Source organism: Harpegnathos saltator, unplaced genomic scaffold (assembly GCF_003227715.2).
Source record: "Harpegnathos saltator strain DR-91 unplaced genomic scaffold, Hsal_v8.6 scaffold60, whole genome shotgun sequence".
Lineage (NCBI taxonomy): Eukaryota > Metazoa > Arthropoda > Insecta > Hymenoptera > Formicidae > Harpegnathos > Harpegnathos saltator.
The window spans coordinates 1,189,992-1,215,560 of NW_020230427.1; the positions used below are offsets into that span (position 1 = coordinate 1,189,992).

Here is a 25,569-nt window from a genome sequence, read left to right on the forward strand (position 1 = left end):
AAAAAATTATTAACAAAAATTAAAAATTAAAAATTAAAGTTTTGCCAATTATTTTATTACATACTGGAAATTTCAAAAAATGTTTCAAGTAAAAATTGTAAGTCTCTTCAAAATATAGATTTTATGTTTTATGCATTTTTACTATAGAAGTAATAACTTCCGAGAAAAACAGTAATAAAGACTTTAAACTTTATACATATTTATTTAACTTATTATACATATACATATCTTGTATCATACATACACACATGCAGTGTGTGTATGTATGTAAAATAATGTATAATAGAAGATATGTGTTTATAGAGTATGAACCTTGACTTTGTTATGAAAACAGACATACATTGGACGTTTCCTTTTCAATGTCATTGTAAGTCCATTTACGTCACAATATAAAAAGAATATAGAATTAAAAAGTTATGCAAAGAAGTTACATAAGTGCAACAGATTTGTTGGATATAGAAGTAATTATGTGAAAAGTTCGTAAGAGAAAAAAGTATACGTATATGCGCGGATGGAGGGGCTTTGCCCTTCCCCCCGCACCCCCTCCCCCAAGAAACGAACCCTAACCTAACCTAAAGGAAAAACAACATAAGAATGTATAATTTACCATATTTCAATAGATAGGTTAGGTTAGGTTAGATTAGGATTAGTTTTTTGGGGAAGGGGCTCCGCTCCTCCCCCGCGCATATACTATGTGTACTGCAAGGATTACAAGGAGTTTTTTGACGTTTATAACAATTTTACTCAAAATTCTTTTCATTAAGTACATAGAATATTATCGAAAGATTACGTTCAATTTATAAAACTTCTTTTGTTAATAAGTTTTTAATGAAGAACGAGCGAGGGGAAAAGTTTATGACTTTGACATCCTTAAGGATCAAGGTTAACATCAAGGTCAATCGGAGGTCATTTCATGTGGGCTGTGTAAAGGTGAATATTTATCCAGCCAACTTCATCGTGAAGCTCCCTCATTAGCCTCGAAGTGACAGTATATGTTATTCCGCCGAAGCGTAAACAACATATTTTTTCATACACTCAAGAAAAAAATTGTTGTAATGACCAATTTTTATTGGCTGCATGAAAGTTTCCTGCTCCAACGATTTAATTATTGAAACAGCAAATCGCAATATCAGTCTATGATTTCGGATAGGCTAACGCAACCAACTTTCAAAGGTAGTAAATAGTTGGTCACATTAGACAACTTCTTAGTTGAGATAGCTTTACCGACTGGGTTAATAAGACAGTTGGCTGGCCTGACCCACTTAAATTTGTCGTTCAGGCAGCGATCGGCGCGCCGGCGATAGTATTTTATTTTTGCGATAGGATTTTATTGACGTTTGTCAAACGGACGTCTAGCTAACTTCGTGTGTGCACGTTTTTCGCTTCGCTCCAAATTTATCTTTACAAAGATAAAGATTTCATATTCTGTTTTTTGGTGAGAGGATCTGTTGGTGAAACGAGATAGTAGCTGAGCGGTAAGTAATATCCCAGATAGCCAAACCTGCGCGAGCAGATTTCGAACAAAGCCTGCTATCATAGTTTGATGGCAAATAGGCAACAAATTTAATGCAGAATCTGTTATATCAAATTATGCCGCCAACCTGCGGTCAAATATGCGCCAGATCCTGTTGTCAGATATTTGACGGCAGATTTGTAGCAAAAACCGTGCAAGACTTGCAGTAATTTGACGGCAGATTGGCGGCAGAAACTGAGCAAACTCTACGCGCAGACTCTACGTGTAGTTTGGCAGCAGGACCTGCGCGGTTTCTGCCGACAATCTGTTCGCACGGCCTGTCATACAGGTCTTATCGACAAAACACGAGCCTAATGAGGACACAGATGGCTATGGTTTTGATCTGGAGATCTGATCGAAATTGGCGTCAATCTGCGCGCATTCTGTTAGCATTTTGCTTACTGGGATAACATGCTCGGTAATTAACATAAATGTGAACGAGAAAGAGGAAGCAAGATAGAAAATGTGTGACGAATGACCGGCAGAAATAAATGAAAGAAATAAGTTGCATATTTTTTATACGTTTAGCAATTACCATTATGGCAGACAAGTGGAGTATTGATATATTGAAGAAGTGGGAATTTTTATCTTATGAAGCAATATTTAAAAGTAATATTATTTTTCATCAAAGTTTAATAGTTTTTTTTAAATATATTCTATTATTTGTAGTATAAATTATCTGTGTTTCTTTGTCTGTATGTATAAAATCACTGAACAAGGTACTGAAAAAGTACTGAACATTTTAAATAATGTTGAGTTAAATAATTTTGAGTGTTTTTGACTGTCATTTTTATTCTGTTTTAAATCTTTTCTTTGCTGTAAATATTTTCTTAGAGCAAGAAATAGATAAGGATAGCTTTTTAAAGCTAAATGAGGAACATATACGTTTATTAATTCCTCGATTTGGCCCACAAGCCAAATTTATTCATTTATGGAAAAATTTTGTGTCTTCATTACAGAAGGTAAAATATGTGTTCTCCGTTAGTTTAACATTATTCATTTAGAGCATTCGATCTTTCACGTTTTTTTATTTTTATTTTTTATTTCAGATTGAAAATGCAGATATTCTAGATGAAAATAAAATCATTCCAGAGGAAATTAGAATTATTGATACAATAGATACCATTGTTGCCATTGATACCATTGATAATGATACTTTTATGGTAAAGGATATATTCATTACAAATGTATCTGAAGAAAAATCAGTTAATGACGAATCCTCTACTGATGTGTCGATGCAAATTTATGAGTTACAGTCGCAGCAAGTAAAACGTTGCAAGGAAGATTCTTTTAATGAAAATCGAAAATATACTTGTATTTCAAATGTAAGTTTTTATTAAGAGCATTTCATCATTTTAAATAATAAAACTTACAAATTAAAATTTGTCACAGGATGTTAAACTTTACCTTGAACAAACAAGTGATGGAAAAAGTTACTTTGGGATTTATAACAAACAAGGTTTTGACAACGTTCTAAGGACAGATTTAGCGAAATATATAATAACAGCAGAGTTAGCTAACGATCCGAACAAACGGTGAATATAATGCAATAATTGGCTGTTTTAATTATTTCACAAGTACTGTTATAACTATGAATATGAATAAAATTAACGATATATATTTTTTACAGAATTACTCCAGACGATTTCAAACGACTTAGTTTACAAATTGTACAACTTTTTTGGAAATAGTGGTTAGTTTTATTTGCTTTTTAATATAGTTTTGTATTCTTTATTTATGCAACTGTCTATTTTATTTGAAATAGGATACTTGGTACATCCCGAGAAGGAAGTGTATTGGAACTGATCGTGCAGTACAGCCTAAAGGAAAGCTATATGACCAATACACGAGATTAATATGTAAACTTCGAAGAGCAGAGCTTCGCAGTACCAATTTACAAGAAGAAGAGGAAAACATAGATATTTTTCGTAACTTTAATGGTATAGAAGTATAATATTTTGATTTTTAAACAATTCTAAAGCACTTTTTACTCCAGTTTGATATTGTGATCACAGCAAATTATATACGATAAGAGATATAAGTTATTATTATATATGGAAATATGTTTAAATATGATATTATAATTATAGGAGCGGGCATTTCAGAAACGCAGTTAGACAGCTTTCAGTGGTTACGAAGGTGTCTGGAACCACAGAATGAGGCTATAGTAAAATGGAAAGAGACTGCCTCTGTAAGACTGCTAAAATTCAGAAGTACAGAATATAGGCGAAAAAGGGCAAACAATTTATTTGTGAAATTACTGAATATTTTAATGAATTTCGTATTTTGCGACAGCCTTGGAGTTATATTTTGGTAAATTGTTACTAGAAATAAAATTATATTATTTTATTTTTAAATTAATATTTTAAAATAATATTGTTTCCTCAATTTCAGTTAGAACAAGATTTCCACTACCTCTATCCAAATTATTCGATGCAACTTCTGTCTAATTGGGAGAAAATTGCTCCAAAAATAAAAAAACTTTTGAAAACTACTATAAAATCCACAACTGTTGAAGATAATACATTCAAATACTTTTCATTTTGCTGTCTTCTTTGTACAGGAACAGTAGGAAAGATCAATTTATTTTCAGAGGAAATTGTAAAGGTGTTGCTAGCAATTCTAACACTTTTTTCTCCAACAAATGTTGGAAAGTGGCGTCCTACAGCTGCAGACTTGGGTGCTGGTTTCCTGCTGCATATCAAAGTAAATAAATGTTTCTGTCTTTGGAAATGTTGAAGTTTAAACCTTTACCGATACAATGTACATATACATTAACTCTATTTTGTAATATTTAGGTCGTATCGGTTGCACAGAATTAAAAACGCTTTTAAACAATAAACCTACATACGAAAAGAAATGAAAGTATAATCTAATATCTAATAAAAACGATATAAAAATTATGTTTTTCCTATTGAATTAAGGTGCTTTCATATCAGAGTTCAACAATCACTTCAACATCTCCTTTTACACATATCATGTAATATTGTAAGAGAAAGAAAAGAGCAGTATAAAAAAATATTTCTAAAATTATATGTGTCAAAATTTCACAAGTTTTCTTTCTTAGGTTTTACGAGACTTGGAAGTGCAAGTAGAACGTATGAGGCAGAAACTCTTTGCTGCTAAGAAACAACTTCAGCCGTTCTCTGTCATAATTGGTGAAAATATAGCAAATATAACGGAATCCTATGTTTATATCGATAATTTTCCATATAAGATAGAAAGTCCTTTACGTGCAATAGATGTATGTTTCAAAGCGTATCATGCTTTGCATGCGTCCTATCCCTTTCAGAGTAGCCAACCATGGCTTTTCCTTCAGCAAGCTATTTATCAATTTAAAACTCAATGGGATGAACATGTACCATCTGTAGCAACATTGGTAAATGATTATTTGCAGTTAACAGATAATTAAGGGGCTAGTCCCAGTGGTTTTTCTTCAAAAAATCGATTTTTCAAAAACATCAGTTTCGTATAGAATATACACATAGAAATATGATAGAAGTGACCTGAAATGTTTTTGACGCCGAAAACCGGTCGAAATTCGAGCGAACAATAGAAGAGGTCGAGCGCGCCGCTGTATACCTGCCGCGTCATCGGCCCTGTTTTCAGTCTCTAAAAGATCAGTGAACTTATATAATGTGTGGTATGAATATTATGTTGGTGATGGCGACACAAAGACATTTAAAACATTATTAAACGCTTCTCCCTATGGTAATGATGTAACTGTAAAAAAAAAAAGAATGTGTTTTACATGTTAAAAAAAGAATGTATAAACGCGCAAAGGATGCTAAAAAACAACTAACTCAATTTAAAAAGGTAAAATTAACTTTGGAACATGCTGATAAAAAAAATACTAACACAAAGTGCACAAATAAAAGAACTTCGGGTAAAAAAAGAAAAAACAGTTCTACTTACAAACAAAGTTATGCAAGAGTTATCTACATACTATGGATTGGCTGTACTTCGAAATCCTGACTCTGTTGAAGAAATGACAACAGCTATATGGGCGACATATTACCATAAACGCTCTACCAATGCCAATCCTCAACATATGTACTGCCCACCAGGGACTTCATCGTGGTGTAAATATCGCAAGGCGGAAGAGGATAACACTTTAAAGGATTTTAAACATCCACCAGCCTTAGATGAAGAAGTTCAAGCTATTTTAAAGCTAATATATGACGACCTTACTTCACATGACTTGCTTGAAAGATGCGTTGGAGCGAACACCCAAAATAACAACGAAAGTTATAACGCATGTATGTGGCATTTCGCACCTAAACATATATTTTCTGGAAAACAAATAATTGAAATTGCTGCTTATTGTGCTGCATGCAAATTCAATGAAGGATTCAAACCATTGTTGAAAATTATGGAAGTTATGGGCGTTACAATTGGCAAAGGAGCAGCAGAATTCGTACAGCGGTGTGATCAGGCACGCATTGAATTGGCCAACCAACGCAGCTCTACCCAATCAAAAGAAAGCCGAACAGCCCGCAGAAATGTAAGATTGTAAGAAAATGATGCTTACGAACAGGCAGAGGGAATAATGTATGGTCCTGGCATCGCTGATTAAAGGTAAGAAGCTTTTTTATTAATATTTCAGACACAAAAACTTTAAACGCGTTTTTCTCAAAACAGTACTTTTTGACATGGTAGTCAAGATTAAAAAAAAAACTATTAAACCAATCGAGCTGAAATTTTAGGAGTCTTCTCTAAACATGTGTACTTATCGCCTGAACTAGAATCATAATTTTTTATTAATATTAAACCACTTTTTTCAACAATTAAAGTTGCAAAAAAACAGCTTAAAAATTCAAAAGTCCGCCATTTTGTTTTTTTCCATCGGGGGTGCTTTATTTTAGTTCACGCTATAGCCACAAACTTATATTTTAAGAAAAATTTTGGTTTTTTGATTTCAGATGATTCAGACCTGAGAAATCTTGACTACCGTTTCAAAATGGGACCAACTTCATGTTGCTAGAAAATATGATAGCGCAGAAAATATGATATATATTTATATATAATTATATATATATATATATAATTTTTTTTATGAGTTATATATGTTCTCTTTTAAATGTAAAAAGATTGGTACGCATTAACAAACTTCAATATTAAATAAAAATTCTTTTCTAACCCATACGAAACCACTGGACTAGCCCCTTAAATTTCTTTAAATTATAAGTTAGCAATAATTTTGTTAGTTATAAATAACTTATAATTAAAAAAATCCTAACTTATAATTTAAATATATAATTTTATTTTAATTTAAATTCCTAACTTATTTAAAAACGTTTTTTTCCTAACTTACTTAAAAACGTTTTTTTTAAATTATAAGTTAGGAATAATCTTATTTTGCATAGAACTTTCGATGATAGATATTTTTGGACGTTCAGAAGTAAAATATCAAAATGATAAAGTGTATAGAGAAAAATTGTAATTTAACTTTGACTTCTGTCAATGCTCTACAGTTGCATTTAAGTATCGCTCATAAATTTGATGATATTACTGTATATAAATGCCAAGTATCCCAATGTTCATCAGACTATAATTCATGGAAAAAATTCCGAAAGCATCTCATATCCTATCATAAATTTCCAGTGAATCCTATAATTAAAAGTCATGTTCAAAGTCGTGGTAATAGAAGTAATAGAGCTAACTTACAAACGTCAGATTCTGACTGTGATAATGAAGACGTAATTTTCTCTGACTTTGTTAATGAAATATCGGTCTCAAAAGAATCTATCAATGACAAACTTCATAACTGTTTATTACGTTACATTGTAAAATTGTATGCAGATCCAACTTTGCCTCGAAAATATGTTTAAATTGTAATAAATGATACCGCTGCCTTGTTCTTTGATGCTATATCATTTCTGAAGCCTGCTATACGTTTTATATGTAATGAAGCAGAATTTGTTGGGAATATAACTTCAAATATATTCGATTTATTTGATACAGTTCTTAAATTATTTACGAATTTTTATTCTGAATATAATCGTGTGAAAGCTTTGCAGAAAACAAATCATTTTATTAAACCTCAGCCATGTATTGTTGGCAATATTGTAAGTGAAAAAAGAGTTAATGGCCGAATCATTAAAGACATAGTTCCCATACACGGTCAGTTCCTACCTCTTCGTATAATTTTGAAAGCATTCTTTAGTCTTCCAGGAGTGTTTGACATCGTTTATGATTATATAGTAAATCTAATGCAGGAAATAGCTGTATTATCTAACTTCGTTCAGGGTAAATTGTGGAGAAAAAGAAAACAGATTATTTTTCTGATAAAATTGTTTTCCCTCTTTTTGTTTATTATGACGACTTTGAAGTAAATGATCCTTTAGGGAGTCATAAAGCGATTCAAAAGATAGGCGGAACCTATATTACTATTCCATGTATACCACCAGAATATCGTTCCACATTGGATGAAATTTTTGTTACTTTATTGTTTCATACATCTGATAGAGCTCATTTTAAAAATGCAGCTATGTTTCGCATATTAATAGATGAAATTAATTTTCTTCAGGACTGTGGTATTGCCTAAAATTTGGTGACAAGACCAAAATATATATTTTGCTCTAGGTTTATTGACTGGGGATAATCTTGGACTCAATACAATATTAGGTTATTCAATGAGTTTTAATGCCACTTATTATTGCCGCTTTTGTATTACATAAAAAAAAGATTGTGAAAAAGATTGCTTTGTACAAAAAGAGAATTTAAGAAAGAGAGAAAAGTACTTGGACGATATCCGTGATGGTCTATCCAACTCTGGTTTAAATGAATATTCAATTTGGAATGAAGTTAGAGGATTTCATGTTTATGAAAATTTTGCTTCAGACCCTTTGTTACATGAGATGACAGAAGGTTGTCTACGATATGGAATGAGCCATTTGTTATATCACTTAATATTCAAGGAGAAACACTTTGGAATTCATGAACTTAATGAAAGAATAAAAACTTTTGATTATTATATAAATGAATTTTCAAACAAACCACCACTTGTAACAGAGGAGGAAGTGAGAAGCAAGCATTTAAATATGTCAGGTACTGAAATGATAAAATTTTTTTTAACTTTCGGTTTTCTAGTTGCAGACTTTGTGCCTTGCGGTAATAAATTGTGGCAGTTTTATATTGTTTTACGCCAAATATTTGGTATTGTTGCTGCTACTAACATCCAGAGTGAAATATCGATATTGTTAAAATAATTCATTTTTGAACACCATACATTGTACCAGGAGCTCTTTAAAGATCAATTAAAACCGAAACATCATATTATGCTACACTTTCCTATGATGCTTGTAATGTCAGGACCGTTAGCTTTGTTTAGTACAATGAGACAAGAATCTAAGAATAGGCTTAACAAAATTCGCGCGAATGCCACATATTCCAGAAGAAATATTACTTCTACATTAGCGTTCAAGGAATCTTTGCAAATATGTTACAAATTAGTAAGTCAACTCGGATTTAGACAGAAATTTGAAATGGGACCAGGGAACATTTTAGGCGAATTTCCTGAAAATGAAAATTTAGATTATTCGTATATTCCTGTCGATTTTAAAGCAGCTTGCATAAAGGTTCCATGGGTTAATTACAAAGGAACAAGATGTAGAATTGGTGCATGTGTTGTTCTTGAGACAGATAATTTTGAATTGCCTATCTTTGGTGAGATTCAAAGAATATATTGCACTGAGAATTTTAAAGTTTGCCTTGTATGGTTTACCTTTAAAACAATTGGCTTTGATCCGCATGTGCATGCGTATGACGTGAAATGAGTGTTCAAATTTCTTGTATTAATATTGATGATTTGTTTCATTACTTTCCAGTTATTTTAGTCAAAATGAATAATGGTAAATATTTTATGTCTACAAGGTATGCATTATGAAATTGTAAAGACAAGAAATTGTAAAATATACAGACATAAACCAAATAAACTATTTCCTTCATTTCTGGTTTCTTTATAGACCACTTAAATCATTATCACACAGAAGAAAAGAGTTATTTACGGTAGCTAAAATTTGTGTACGGTAGTCAAAATAGTTGTAATATATGGACACCTAAAAATATTGTTGCGTTAGTCACTGTTTTTTACTGCAGGAGCAAATTTTCTTGCTATGGGATCGAAATAACATGTTAATTTTATAGTAAAAGAATTTGCTTCTATAATAAAAATATAGCTAACGTAGCAATATTTTGAGGTATCCATATATTATAATATATTTTTTTCCTATGTAAATGATTTGAGTAATCAGTTAAAATGGTTGTAACAATATGTACAGTATAGCCATCACGTAGAAGTTTGTTAGATAGAGCAACCAAGTAACAGACCGTCTTGCGAAAATTATTTAGCTGCAGTAACCAATTAACAAATCGCTGCAAAATAGGCCGTTGGTTGAAGCAGCAAAGTCACGTATCTACTCCAACCAAATTTTTAGCAGCTTTGAAAATTGATTGCTGCAGCCAACTAAAATGCTATGCCATATTTTACTATCTAAATTGGCTGCAGCAGCCAATTTTAGGTTGTAGTAGCCAATTTTTTCTTTCAGTGTATTCAATCGATCGTTAATTACTCAACATGTTTGTTACTGTGTAATGACTGCAAAAATTGTACAATATCGTCGTCGTCGTCATTGCGTTATGCAACATGCATTATCAGGCTATCGTATTGTCAAGCACGCCCGGTAACGTCACAACGCGCACAGCTAAACCGCCGATTACGGACGTTTAAAGTGTGACCGGCGGCGAGTGTCTTTTAAATCGCGTCCGTTGACATTATCATTGTTGATGAATCATCCAAATTCCTATTTCTAGGAGGCGAACGTGCGCGCAACATCATGTATAACGTCGTTGTGTCATACAACAGACGATGAAAGTACCGAGCGTGATAATTTTTCGAAATAATCGTTGGCTTTAAAATCTTATCATGACACATCTCTAGACACACATAGGAATCGCATTCTATTTCTCTCGTCTCCTCACATTTTACTTTTGATCGGTTATCACAGCGAAAAAGAAGAAAAACGGGGAAAAAACATTTTCTGTGAAATGCCACGATGAATAACCGTGTCCAAAGTGTGACGATAAGTCGATCTCGAAAGTTGCGAGTCGGAAGAGCTGCACCGCGAGGGCTGCGTCGGTGGGCAGTAAATAAAAGCGAGCCTGCGCCGAGCAATCGACGAGGTTTATGACGTCATCTGGCGACTGGCCTTTTCACTATTATTATTCATCGAGAAGACAGATGAGGAAGAGAATAAAGAGTGGGGGAGACTGTGCGGAGCATGTTGAGCCGAAAGATATTCCACCCTTGTCGATCTCATCATATTGACATATGTCAACGCATAACAATGGGGACAATAAACATGTTCTGCGTATGAAAAAAAAAGATCCATGTATATTTCGCTGTATAGTCAATTAGAAATATATACGAATAAGTAAATTGCATTAGCCGACTGTACATGTGTGTGTATGTGTGTATGCGTACGTCTTGCGTTTATTTATTTATTCATCGCCGAGCATCACTATCAATGGAAAAGTTCCCGCTGGATTAAGTGGCACGATAATACCGCGACGCCAAATATATAAAAAAAAGTTGGATGGTTAAAATTACTATGTTCATTCACGTGATTATGATAAACGTCATAGTATCGATTTTATCTCGAGTTTTTGCGTGGTCAATTGTCCAATTGAAATACCTTAGAAAATCGTAATAAAGAAAGTACATAATGTGGATGCAATATATTGAACACACACACACACACACACACACACACACACACACGCACGCACGCACACGCACGCACGCACACGCACACGCACACGCACACGCACACGTATGTAGCGAAGCTTTCGATTGAGATCAGTCCAATTAAGATCAACGTAGCCAATCTTGAGAATTCCCGATCATCCGGACAATCTCCCGAAATTTCACAGTAGGCGAAAGAGACAAATTTTCCTGGCTCAGATTTTAGTATCACATGTATACACGCATACGTGCAAAGCGAGCTTATTCTTCAAGCAATGTACATGATGTACAAATATATTTGAATGTATAGAAATATACAGGGTGTCCCAAAAATAACGGACCACCCTCATAATTCTTCAATATTGAAGTTTCAAAGAAAATGATCTGAACAAAAGTTATAGGGGTTTAAGTAAGCTACCTTATGATGACCTTGACTTTGACCTTGACCTCTATTTTCAAGGTCATTTCAAGATCGACGCGTTTTTTTAAATGGGAACCCTCATTTTTTATTACACTTTTTTTTCTACTAGTTAAATTTTAACAACTTTTGTCTAAAACATTTTTTTATTTGTCTAATATTTTTTGAGATATTTGAGGAAATCTTGATAACTTTTTCAATATTTAACTTACGATATCTCGTCAACTATTTGTCGGAAGAAAAAGTGGTACTAGACTTTCTTGCTTTATTTAGTCTCAAGAATATATTGTTACAATAGCGTCCTAACTTTTGTTAACTTACTGACTTTTGGAAGTCAGTCAAAATCATCAAATTAACAAAAATCAGGGCGCTATTGTAACAATATATTCTTAAGACTAAATAAAGCAAAATAGTCTAGTACCATTTTTTCTTCCGACAAATAGTTAGCGAGATATCGTAAGTTAAATATTGAAAAAGTTATCAAGTTTTCCTCAAATATCTCAAAAAATATTAGACAAATAGAAAAATGGTTTAGACAAAAGTTGTTCAAATTAACTAGTAGAAAAAAACAGTGTAATAAAAAAATAAGAGTTCCCGTTAAAAAAACGCGTTGACCTTCAAATGACCTTGAAAATAAAAATCAAGATCAAAGTCAAGGTCATCATGGTAGCTTACTTAAATCCCTATAACTTTTATTCAGATCATTTTCCTTGAAACTTCAATACTGAAGAGTTATTAGGATGATCCGTTACTTTTGGGACACCATGTATATGAATGTAGGTAGGTATGCACACATTTTCCTGCACTCTTCAGAGGTTTTACAACTGCTGGTTGATGTATGTGTTTTACATGTGCGATGTAGATGTATGAATGAACATATAGACATGCACACATTTTCCTGCACATCATTCAGCTGTTTTCGTCGTTTTGGTCGCCGCTGTCGTCGCGGTCGCTGTTGTCGTCATTGTTGACGTCATCGTCATTTATCGTTGCAGTCGTTGTCATTGTCTTTATTGCCGTCATCGTCGTCGCCCTTGTATTTCTCGCTAACACTATCGCCACCGTTGTCGTGTTTGCTGCTGTTGTCATCGCTATCATCGCCGTATATATCTGTATATATGTTTTTTATGTTGAAAGTAAAAATTCAAAATAAATATTGCTGACATCTTTTTCTGTACAAATACATCAAATACATACTTATACACGAGTGCAGTGATGTAATTTTAATTTAAAATTATCTTTTATATATATATATATATGTGCGTGTCTGTGTGTGCTTCAATTGATTTCTAAACTTTTGCAAAATTATGTACATGGTTAACTGTATTGATCTCATATATTTTGTAGTAAAAGTAATTGATTCTTCCTGCGTACCGTCCATGTGCCCGGTTCGACACGATACGAAAAGAGTGCCCTGTTTTTCTCGCAATTGACGAAAGAATGCGAGGATTTGTGAAGATTCAAATCGTGTGGAGATCCTGATTGCAATCATAAAGGCGCATTCGTTTTGTTGCAAGATTATGTCGAAGCATTGTTACGATTGTTACGGTTCATCGCTATAGGTACTATTTTATAGATGTGGTTGGTAGATCTTTTTGTTTGTTGATGTGTCTTAGTAGCCGAAAAATATGTAAAATTTTGCATATTTGCAAAATATGGAAAAATGCAAAAATATGCAAGTTTCTTGTGTTTGTTGTGTGTGTTTGTTGTAAGAAAAATTTCGTAATTTGGCACTTGACATGCTTTTTCGATGCTTTTTGGCTTCAGTGATGTGTGACGTCAAGCACTAGCGCCGCTACCGTTGTCGTCGTAGCTTTTGATGGATCACGGCCGTCACCGGTTAACTCTAGTTCGGCTATACGTTCACAGTCTGCACTCTGATCCGGTTCGAACTGGTAAACCGGCGACTAGCGGTCTCGCACGATTCAATTCACATGAACCCGGTAACCACTTGCGCGTATCTCACTACCTATCTCATCGATAAGGAACTCTCGCGGAAGCTGATTCTGATCGTTCGCATTGTAACAGGATATTTCGTGCGAAGAGCACGGCAACGCAATTTCCAGCGAGATAATTAGACAAATATTATTTCCAACTTCTGCGAACGAAGCTTCTGTAACATATAGCGCATGTTCTGCTCCTTCTCCGTTACCACTGACTCATTAAATTCGCTACTTGTATTTTTCTTTACCAGACAAAAATGGACGAATAAATTTATTTCTCGTATAGAAAGTGCAAATGGATAGCAACATTTTGTAATAGAATTTGAATTAATTCGAGTATATATATTTGGAAGGTACACGGAAACTCAGAACAGTTGCTCACATATTCAGCCTTGTCTCCTGTTACGCGAATATACTATGTAATGCAAAAAAATACGCAGAAGTTTCGAGTCCATGCGAAATCGCGAGGAGGAGGACTGGAAAGTTGCCGGGCGTCTGACTACCGCACTACCATCTTTTTTCACTGCAATCGTTCGCCTCGTTAACCAGGATTACTACTCGGCGAATCGAGGATACACACAAAACTCTGAAAATTGATTGGAAACCGTTTTCAATCTGCTCACTCATTTGTCCGTTTCGCTTGTTCACTCGCTCGTTCGCTCGCTCGCTCACTCGCCCCCCCCCCCCCGCACTTTCAATTTTCGACGATGCAACTTTTTGCCGAAATGAAAGCTTGCATAGACGGGGATATTGTGTCGCGTTGTATCGTCCATTCTTAATTGATTAGTGAAAAATGGGTCGAATTTTTCGGAACTCTAATGATCGAGAATGTGTGTATGTTACTGTAATTCTATCAAGAGAAAAATCACAAAGAGAAAACAAGGCGAGAAAAGAGGAAAAAAGAGAAAGGAGAAGGGAGAAAGAGCGGAGGAAGACTAAAAAATGTATGAAATGTAAGAGATATGAAGATGACGAAGAAACAAAATTCATCAGAGATTTCAAAGTTTGTGTACTTGGGATATTTCGCAAATTCCACAAATCTCCGCAATTTTCGCTTGACGAAGTCAGAACAGTTGCCGTGCAAGGATTTCTTGTTTGCACCAGATGTTCGGTCAAGACTTTTATCCGAAGCAACTTCCGGTAACGAATCGGCACACGGCTCGGCCCGCAAAACCAATGACCCTAATCGCCGATGTCCGATATATACAATCACTATGAGTCCCCGACGTTATCGCAAAATTGGAAAAATCTCGTCGAAGCACGGCAAGAAAAAAAGTTACGAGGGCAAAAATCCGAATGTGCAAAAACATCAACAGTTAACTGTAGCAACGTGTCGAGACTGCATACGGATGTCACACACAGTCTTTTACATCTACTCTCAGAAACAAGAATTCAATAAGAGGGTATACGAGAATTCATCGCCGTAAACGATATCTCATGATAGCACGCGATAACGAGAACCCCCATGTTTTTAGCGCCGCAGAGTGAAATATCATCGTCCATAAAATCATCATTTCCAGATGACTTCCGTTCTGTCGTTCCAAATAGCCGAATTCGTCGGCGGCGGTCGCGGCACCACATTGAAGTGTATCTCGTTATTTCGTTAAATTATACGTCTTACACGTCCGTCCGCGGAGAGAGACGGTCTTGTTAAAGATCGTGGCAATACGCGCGTACGTACATACGTACAGACAGCGACGACGACGACGACGACGACGACGACGACGTACGCACGTGCACGCACGTATCTACATATCTACACACGTACGAATGTACGGGCCTGTGCCCGTGGTTGACCGTGACTATCTGCGTCGGAGGAAGAGACACATTACGCTCAATCTACCTCCGTTGGCTTCGCGCTTCTTGCTTTCTCGGCTCCGACTTCTCGCGATCTTCCCTCGCGAGGAAAGAGGAATGCGAGAAGATGCGTGACGCGTCATCCGGCCGGCAGAGAGTCATTCGCGCGGAGCGTTTTCGAGACTTTTTTCAAGAAAATGAAAGCGGGTCGGTGGCACCTCGTTAGTAGAGTTAGTAGAGAGTGCGAATCAAGAATTTTTATGTCGAATCGAATCTCATTTTTTAAATTCGAACTCGAATCGAATCGAATCTATTTCACTCGAAATTTCACTCGAATTCGAATCGAATCATTAACAAATTTAACATGACTATTAAACATGCAAATAATGATGGAAGAAATTTTAATATGAAAGGGAATATTGATATTCCCTTTCATATTAATATCATCTTAAAGTAAAATATATATTTAAATAGTTAAAGTAATTTATAATAATTAAGTTATTAATTATAAAATAAGTTAATTACAAGTTAAGGGTTCAAACATATAGGCCCAGATAGCTCGTTTTGTAGCTGATGCGCGCAAACGATAATGTATATTTGATTCCTATTCGAATTATTCGGATTCGAATCACAGGGATTCGGATTTGAATTCGCACATCTCTACTCGTTAGTCACTCATAACGCACACACGTGACTTCTCATTTTGTGTTCGCGGTCATGAATAAAATCGAGTCAGGATAACGACCGGGTCCAAGATTACTGAAGAGAAAGACGAAACGGAAGTGTTCTCGAGCCAATCGATCAAAGAGAGGATGAATCGAAGCTTCATGCGTTAGATAAATTAACTCTCGCTATCGGCTGATCTTCCACGCAACCCCGTATGTATTCGTATTCAATGTGAGCGAACGACACAGGCACCGACAAGCAATCGGAGTACATCGTACAGCGCCTCTCTCGTTACGTGGCCGTTTTCACGGATTATTTCACGTGCCGGGAATATTACATGTACCAACATACACGCGAATGCTGTTCGCAAATCATTATTCCATATCCAAGTGTTGTTGATATGGGCGCGGGATGCACGTCTCTCGTATAATTCCTCGATGCAGATGAGCGTTCCTTCGGAGCACAGAGGGAAACGCTTTCTCGTTATTCGATTCCGAAATCACAGACATGTTGGCGATTCAACGATTGTCGAGTACGAATCGGCATGTGGCGTCGCGTCGCGCCGCGCCGCGTTCAGAGACTTGTCGGAGGAAGAAATCGGCGTCTTTGCTCCACAGTCGGAGTCGGAAAAGAAAATTGTACATGTGTGCGTACATGCACGCGTGGGTCGTCAGTGGGTGTGCAATTTCGACACAAGAACGAGCAGTTAATTCATTGTAAACGGCCGTTCTCGCGAATCTCCTGTAATACGGCCCGATGTCGAATGAACGTTAACGCGCGGTGGCAAAGATAGAGGCAAAGGTGAAAGGAGAAGAGTGGATAGACTTGAAGTTCAACCTTGAAATACGCGAGGTAACGTGCGCCTCTGAGACGACTGAATAATTTCCCGCAGAGGCGGATTCCATTAATCGGAAGCAGAGGGACTAATCTCTCTACTTCGCTACGACGAAAGTTGATATCGCACAGTCGCAAGTCCAATGTCGGCTCGACACGTGTCATTGTCATTGACGAGAGGAAATAGCGAGTAAAGCGCGCGAGAGATACGATGGAGGTACGAGAGCTTCCGCGTCTGCAAAAGACTCTGCGGAAAAGCAAAGGACCAATTTCGGAAGAAGCCGTTATCTATTTTCGCTCCGCCGCATACGCGACTTGCGCCTCGACGTGACGAGGAAACACGTACGTTCGTCATATTTCAGTCCGTGTACGAAACGAAGGCTCAAGCTAAAAGAGATGCGCACGCAGTCTCTCGTATACAAGGAGGTGTGAAAAAGAAGGACAGATCGATCGAACGAGAGTAAGAAAAAGGACATAGTAGGGAAGGGAGTAAAGTGGTGCAGCATTATCGGTATGCGTTAGGAGTAGGAGCAAAAAGCCGGGCTCGTCTACACACACGCTTCTTCACGTGACTACGTGTCAGCGAATTTTCTAAATTTAGGCTATCTAGTTAACTCAGGACCTTAGCAGAGCCTCAACAGAGATGAGGCGAATCTCCCAAAAGGCATAATTTGACGTTTCCCCCCTCTCCCCCTCCAGATCGCCGAATATATGAGACGCGCGTATTTTTGGACTTATCTGGCTTGCAAATGAGACATTACGTATGTAATTTTAAGCACGAGAGGAGATGCAAAGTAAATTTTCCCTACGTGATATCGGAATACCACTGATTTGATACTTTGATAAGCGGCCTGGAATTTTCGTCGAAATTGCCGCGAGTCTTTCCACACGAGTCAACACACCGTGTGTTCGTAAACGTCGGTTAATATTAATATACCAGACTTAACCGATTCTCTTCTTGGCGTTGATGTTGACACGTAAAGGTGGAGAGTATTATTTGGAGCGTGGTAAACGTTAACCGAAATTTACGGCGGCAAGGTGAGACTAATAAGGCACACCGTGCACGTTAGGAGCGTAAGGTAAATAGCGATGCGCATATAAAAAGCACAGACATTTATAATACAACTAGACTGCGCGCTAACTCGGATTTAATACATGACCTCGCAAAATATATACAGAAATCTCGTGCATGCACCGTCATCCTGACATTCGCGTCTGATTGGTTGAATTTCAAGCAATACAAATGTATTATGCGTCATATGCAAATTATTGTACACATATTCATACTAGTCAGCATCGGTCTTATATTGTTACATATGTAGCTCCTTTCTTTTTGATCAATTCCAATTTCACGCATGCACAGATGTTTATATGCACAGATATTTCTTTTGTAATAATATATATTTCTTGAAGTTAATTCTGCAATATATAAGGGTGTTAGCAGTCTAGTTGTATCATAGATGTTTGTAGTAAAAAGCAACGAAACAACCGACACTAGTCTTTCTAATTTTTCACCTCTGACTCGCCAATCTATCGTCTAGCTAGAACGAAAAACGACGCAGAGCGCAGGCGCTCTTTATGAAAAGCCTACGTGTCTTTCGCTATCAACGCGGTAGCGAAAATTTTTCGTTGAAAGCTGCGCGATAATAATATCGACGTATTGGACAAGTGTAATTATAGAAGGAGACAGAACAAAAGAATGAAGAGGGAAAAAGAGAGAAAGAAAGAAAGAAAGAAAGAAAAAAGAAAGAAAAAAGGTAGAAGAAAAGGGCGAAAGGAAAGAAGAAAGGAAGGAAGAAAGGAAGGAAGGAAGGAAGGAAGGAAGGAAGGAAGGAAGGAAGGAAGGAAGGAAGGAAGGAAGGAAGGAAGGAAGGAAGGAAGGAAGGAAGGAAGGAAGGAAGGAAGGAAGGAAGGAAGGAAGGAAGGAAGGAAGGAAGGAAGGAAGGAAGGAAGGAAAGAAGGAAGGAAGGAAGGAAGGAAGGAAGGAAGGAAGGAAGGAAGGAAGGAAGGAAGGAAGGAAGGAAGGAAGGAAGCACCTAGAGAAAAGATTTACTTAGGACAAAAAAAATTTTGTTCAGACAAATAAATTCTCTTATTAATATATGGGCTAAATAAAACTTTATTAATTTTAAGCATATTCATTTATTTGGCTATATATTTAATATCAATTGTGTAAATATATTAATGTCTAATAAAGAATTGATTTAAAGTAACAATATTTTCTTCTTTGAAAAAAATATATATGTTATTTGTGTATATGCCCATTGCTTTATTTTATGCAAAAATTAAATAAAAAACAACGTTTAAAACTTGTTTATTTTTATTAAAATGTACATAAAATAATATGATTTTAATATTACAATAACACAGTTTTTATTATACGGCATAATTATACGGCATAAGGAGTAGTAATATAGTGCTTTTTATTCATTTTGCGTATATATAAAAGTGTTGTATCTAGCAAATTATTTACATACATATATTGATTCTGAACATCAATTTCATTTGGTTCAATAACATATGAATGACAGTGCTCGTCAAAACCGAGAGTGCGTATATTTTTATACAAAAGCAATACAGTCTTCTGCTTCACAAATATAGCATTCACTAATCCAAAATGTGGCAAATCGTCGTGTATACCAGTACGTACAACACATCTCCCTACTTTATACAATCGCCCGTAATAATCGATCCATTTAACATTAAGATTTCGTTATTCGATAGTCTGTATGCTAAACGCAACTGATGATCGATTGCAATGGTTTGAGTCAAATTTATTCGACTCGCGAAATTTCGAGCTGCTTGTAACCCTAGTGCGTGCTTTCCTTCGAATCTCATGCACCAGAAGTTATGTAGAGGACCATTGTCATGAATAATGCGCCAATAGCCCACCATGAAATAAAATTTTGGTTTATTATGCTATATATTGTGTAAGGACTTTTATAGTTTTAGAGTTGAATGTAAAGAAATGACTCTTATAGTTTTAGAGTTGAATGTAAAAATATAGGAGAAAATTAAGTTACCTCTTTAGAGTTTAGTTTGACGGCCTTTGAAGTTGTATTGTTTCCTATTTTTGATGATGTCGAAGGTGAACTCGAACTGTCGAGCTTGATTTTTTTTAAGAAATAGTTGTGCACTTTCTTCACTCGTGTTCTTTATAGCTAACAACTTCATCGTTATCAAGATTCTCAAGATTCTCATCCTCTTTTTTCAAAGCATATACATTTCTCCAGTCTGCTTCACTAATAACTTCAATTATGCCGTCACCTTTTGGAGTCGTTTGTTCACTACTTTCGACTGAAACCTGTACACCTTTTTTAATTTTATTACATGAAAAAATCAACGGCAATAATTCATTAAAAATAAATGTTATAATCTCACCTTTCCTTTGTAAGTTTCGACAGCCTTCTTGTACTGTAATTGATCACCGATTGAAGCAATGAATAAAGGAAGAATATCTGCAGTAATTTCTTCTATTTGATTAATTTCTATTTTGTTTTCTGCAATGATATTACAACACGTTGAAACTGAGGATATGCTCATCTGGAACGAAAAAGTGCCACTGCCTCGGCTCGCAGATTAGCCAACCCGATCCTCGTCAAAAAAAGTTCGTGAGCGCGAGTCTACATATTCGCGGAATCTTCACGTGCGATCCCTGACCACGCGACCACAGCAGCGGCTTGCGAGGATCGCCGTGAGGAACCCGTGGCGATGCGACTGCAGAACATTCGACTCTCACACAGCTTCAAACGATTGGAATTTGCAATGTACTTACGTATGAAAATATCTGAGTAGCTTCCTAATCCCGCACTTTCTAAAAATGTTTTTATTTGATCATCCATTGTATTTTTCACAATTTATCACTCACGTACGTACCCGTACCTGTAGCGGACGAGAAATCGAAAAAGACGCGTGAAGCGAGACAAAACAGGGAAACATTTGAACGTCGAAGCGCATAACGTGCGCATAACGTGCCCGGTCCGTAAATTGGCGGTTTCTTTGACTTCAGTATAGCATTTATTTGACCAAAAGAAATGCTTATTTAAATTTTCAATTTTAAATATCGCATTTATTTCATATCTAAAAAATATGTCTTTACGTAGTATAATTATACGTAAATAAATTTATTTATTTGCATCATGTAACTCTTATAGCCTAAATCAAATAAACATTTTATTCATACAAGTAAAAGTATTATGAATTCAAATAAATAGTATTCTAATATACTAATTTATTTGAATGTAATAAATCATTTCTCTGGGTGAGGAAGGAAGGAAGGAAGAAAGAAAGGAAGGTAAGAGAGAAAGAAAGAAAGAAAAAAGAAAGAGAGGACAGTGCGAGAGCAAAGAAAAGGATAGAAGTTGGGAGACCAGAGTGAGAGATGAGAGAAGTCTTCATATAAGAGTCGGGAGTGGTAGTAGTGGTGGTGCTGGTTGTATCGACCGCGCCGCACTGCGGGGCTTTATCCCCTCCCGCGCCGCTGTTCACGACCGTTTCTCTCTCTACCCTTGCTGATACTCTTCTACCCCTATGAGCTCCTTGCTCCTCTTTGCCCTAGTGCTGACATACAACATACAAGTATGCACACACACACACGCACGCACGCACGCACGCACGCACGCACGCACGCACGCACGCACGCACGCACGCACGCACGCACGCACGCACGCACGCACGCACGCACACACGCACACACACACATACACACACACACACAAGGTTCCGTATACATGTATGCATATGCCCATCCAGTTCCTTCCTCGAGTTACTGATAACTCGCCCTGTACCCCTCACTGTCGGTCAGTAACCCACACTACTCATCCGGTAAGCAGGTTCCTCAGGAAATCGAGCATGGTCACCGAATGAAGGAGGGCAACGAGAGTCACGAACGGGGATGGGGGAGGGTATGAATTTTTCACTTTTTATTGTCGACAACCGAAATCTCGCAGCTGATCTCGCTGAGTGTGCGGATTTGCGCGCAGCCAATGAGTGAAATATCAATGGTAAACTGTCATCGTCATTTCGCCATGCCGACGATGTATGTGCTACGACGGGAAGAACAATGAACACGAAGAATAGAAATATCGGTCAGGAGAATATGATCAGATTATCTTCGTTATCGCGACACATGCGAGAACAGGTAAAAGAACACGGTGCTAGGAGACAAGAATATGCCGATATATCAGCTGTTCTGTGGCGCAAGTATAGAAAAAAGGAATAAGGAGAAAGGAGAGAGCGTGAGGAAAAGAGACGAGAGAGGGAGAATGAGGGGAAAGGGATTGGAGAAAGAGAAAGGAAGAGAAAGATGGCGAAGGAATGACAGGGCGACGATTACAGGAGGAGGGAAGGATAGGGAAGGGTGAGAAAGGGGAGGAAGAGAGAGACAGAGAGAATATATCGTGATATGCCACTGGGGATATTAAAAAAATATCGATATGCACCACTCATTTTTATTCGTGTATCGATTTGGTTTTTTTCAGCATTCCCGCAGGTATCACGTTTTTAAACGTACGACTCTTCGGAGACTTTACGACGTTTGCAAAATGTTCTTATGAGACGATAATCAAATATCGCGTTGCCAACTTTATTCCTTTAAAATCCGACGTGATCTGAAAACTGATGATGATAATCGTGACCGTGTGTAACGAAAAGGCGGGGAGGGAGGTGATTGGTTTCGAATCATCATCCTCGTTGTCTTTCGCGAATTAATCGATAGAATTATAAGTGCGGCTTATCGAACGAGTCGAGTGCGAGTTAGTGGTCGTAATTTCAAATGCCATTGAAATTTTTCCAATTTTTATTGCTCATCGCTCAGCAGAATGGCGGCAAACGAAGCATCGGCCGCAACGATGAAATAAATAATCGAAGGTTCCGCGCTTGTATCATGTCAACGACGAATGCTCTTATTCGATCGTATTAAGCACCACAGACCTGTACCCGAGATTTGCGTGCAACACGAGCAAGCATATTACATAACGGCGCATTGTCGTTACGCCGCTCGCGACAACGATATAGCCCGACATCGTTGTAATTCGCGTAACGTCACGTTCGCACGTCGCCATTTAACAGCCCATCAATTGTATCTGTGAGAAGAGAAGAAAAGAAGGGAAAAACAGCCGCAAAACGGCTGTGTACCTCTCACGTGTTCGCAGGATTGCATAATTAATTAACATACCGCTGATCCTTCGCAGTAACGCGATCGCTTTCCAGGAATCGCGAGTGACCGCGTTTCGAATTTTCGATCCTCTCGACACGTTGGCGGCTCGCGAGCCGCCTAGTGATGTTACGTAACGATATTACGTAACGTAACCAAACGTTTGCGCCGAGCGATCGTTTAGAGGATCGTTTAGGTCGAGCGACAAAACGCTCGAGGGTACATCTTTGGCCTTACACAGGTACCCAACGCCGATGAAACATTTAAGCGGAGAACGGGACTAATTAGTTACTGTTACAAATTTATACATATTAATCGATAAATGTCGGCGATAATTGAGAACCGAGAAACCCGATCGCCCCTCTCGTTACTGTCGGTTTTAAAGGGATTGAAAGGTCAGATTACTGAAACATCGTGCTTGTTTTTGATAATGATTTTCTGACGAACTGAATAAATGTGCAAGAATGAAAATTTTACATATATTTATATAACTATAATTTATATATATAATTTATATATTATATGAAGAGTAGAAAAATTTTGTTTTTAAACAAATACTCATATAAATATACGTCCACTTAAATTTTAAACGCGTTTTTCTCGAAATTTTATTGTTCAACTTTTTGCAGTGATTTCTCCGAAACTGAGCTTCGTATCGATTTGAAATTTTAGAGCGATAATATTTGTTCAATATGGCTCTCAGGTGAACCATGGACAACTCCGTCGAAATATTTTATTTCGAGATATTAATTTTTTTATTGTAAAAGAACTGAAAAATTTGAATTTTTTCCTAACAATAGCTGTCATTTTTGTTGTTAATTTTATTCGATTTTTTTTCTAGTGGTTCACCGGATAATGTGTGATAAGATCCTCCTCAAGATTTCTAGCTAAAATTCGCTCTGATCGGACCACGAGAGCCGAGATATTACTGCAAACACGATAATTTGAAAAAAAAAAAAAAAAAAAAAAAAAGAAGAGTATATTTCAGCTATACCATATATATCGTATATTTATACGAGTATTTGTTAATAAACAAAATTTTTCTACTCTTCATATGTTGTATAACTATACCTAAAATTTTCATTCTTGCACATTTATTCAGTTCGTCACAAAATATTATCAAAAACAAGCACGATTTTTCAGTAATTTGACTCTTCAGTCCCTTTAATGTTAGCGTGAAATTATTTCTTGATATCCATCCCCGTTGTGCTACTTGTACACCGACAATCGCCCGCGAATATTACGCAATTTATGAATATCTATCGCTTATCTCCCCACGCGACGTCTGTTAACCTGCACCAAAAGAATGAACTCTTTCTCCCTCGCGCTACAGATTTGTTTAAATTCCAAGTATATACCCAGGACAGCGTATTTCGAGGCTCGGTTAACAGTTTATACTGGATCGTTTAAACAACCTGTGCTCTCTAAATCCTCTCGCTCTGACGCATTTTTCTTTCGTTCGTGCGCGAAATTCTTGTCGTGTGATCTTTTCTCTTTTTGTGAGAGAGAGAGAGAGAGAGAGAGAGAGAAGAGAGAGAGAGAGAGAGAGAGAGAGGGAGAGGGAGAGGGAGAGGGGAGCAGAGGGGGAGGAGAGAGAGAGAGGAGAAGAGAGGAGAGAGAGGAGAGAGAAGAGAGAGAGGAGAGGAGAGAGGAGAGAGGGAGAGAGGGAGAGGGAGAGAGGAGAGAGAGGGAAGAGAGGGAGAGAGGGAGAGGGAGAGAGAAGAGGAAAGAGGGGAAGAGGGAGGGAGAGGGAGAGAAGGGGAGAGGGAGAGAGGGGAGAGGGGAGAGGGAGAGGGAGAGGGAGAGGGAGAGGGAGAGAGGGAGAGGGAGAGAGGGAGAGAGGGAGAGAGAGAGGGAGAGGAGGGAGAGAGGGAGAGAGAGAGGGAGAGAGAGGAGAGGGGAGAGAGAGAGAGGGAGAGAGAGAGGAGGGAGAGAGGGAGAGAGAGGAGGGAGAAGAGAGAGGGAGAGAGAGAGGGAGAGAGGAGAGAGGGGAGAGAGAGAGGGAGAGGAGAGAGAGGGAGAGGAGAGAGAAAGAGAAGGAAGGAAGAGAGGGAGAGAGAGAGAGAGAGGGAGAGAGAGAGGAGGGAGAGAGAGGGAGGGAGAGAGAGAGAGGGAGAGAGAAGAGAGGGAGAGGAGAGGGAAGAGAGAGAGGGAGGGAGAAGAGAGAGAGGGGAGAGAGAGGAGGGGAGAGAGAGAGAGGGGAAGAGAGAGAGGAGGGAGGAGAGAGGGAGGGAGAGAAGGAGAGAGGGGAGAGAGGAGAGGGAGGAGAGAAGAGAGAGAGGGAGAGAGAGAGAGGGAGAGAGAGAGAGGGAAGAGAGAGAGGGGGAGAGAGAGAGGGGGAGGAGGAGAAGAAGGGGGAGGGAGAGGAGAGAGGAGGGAGAGAGAGAGAGAGGAGGAGAGAGAGGAGAGAGAGAGAGAGGGAGAAGAGAGAAGAGGAGAGGAGAGAGAGAGAGAAGAAGAGAGAGAGAGAAGGAGAGGAGAGAGAATGTAGAAGAAGGA

The 25,569-nt window shown here is 37.5% G+C and overlaps 2 protein-coding genes and 1 pseudogene across 2 annotated transcripts; all 3 read left to right on the top strand.

The window, feature by feature from the left end:
• The first annotated feature begins 2,586 nt into the window (after positions 1-2,586).
• On the top strand, positions 2,587-3,127 carry LOC112589787 (uncharacterized). The gene is made up of 2 exons (XM_025304338.1): positions 2,587-2,838; positions 2,906-3,127. Exons 1-2 carry the CDS (start codon positions 2,674-2,676, stop codon positions 3,050-3,052), a joined length of 312 nt encoding a protein of 103 aa, XP_025160123.1. The 5' UTR covers positions 2,587-2,673; the 3' UTR covers positions 3,053-3,127.
• Positions 3,128-3,740: 613 nt separating this feature from the next.
• LOC109503765 (uncharacterized) lies at positions 3,741-4,943 on the top strand. Its single transcript, XM_025304339.1, has 3 exons — positions 3,741-3,826; positions 3,908-4,219; positions 4,581-4,943. Exons 2-3 carry the CDS (start codon positions 3,947-3,949, stop codon positions 4,923-4,925), a joined length of 618 nt encoding a protein of 205 aa, XP_025160124.1. The 5' UTR covers positions 3,741-3,826; positions 3,908-3,946; the 3' UTR covers positions 4,926-4,943.
• Positions 4,944-7,577: 2,634 nt separating this feature from the next.
• Positions 7,578-9,735, top strand: LOC112589788 (uncharacterized; annotated as a pseudogene).
• The last annotated feature ends 15,834 nt before the right edge of the window (positions 9,736-25,569 follow it).

Excerpts from the sequence above, each read along its gene's own strand:
- LOC112589787 (XM_025304338.1), top strand. The coding sequence starts at position 2,674 with ATGGTAAAGGATATATTCATTACAAATGTATCTGAAGAAAAATCAGTT. Across the intron at positions 2,839-2,905 it reads AATATACTTGTATTTCAAAT|GATGTTAAACTTTACCTTGA; the intron begins GTAAGTTTTTAT and ends AATTTGTCACAG.
- LOC109503765 (XM_025304339.1), top strand. The coding sequence starts at position 3,947 with ATGCAACTTCTGTCTAATTGGGAGAAAATTGCTCCAAAAATAAAAAAA. Across the intron at positions 4,220-4,580 it reads GTTTCCTGCTGCATATCAAA|GTTTTACGAGACTTGGAAGT; the intron begins GTAAATAAATGT and ends TTTCTTTCTTAG.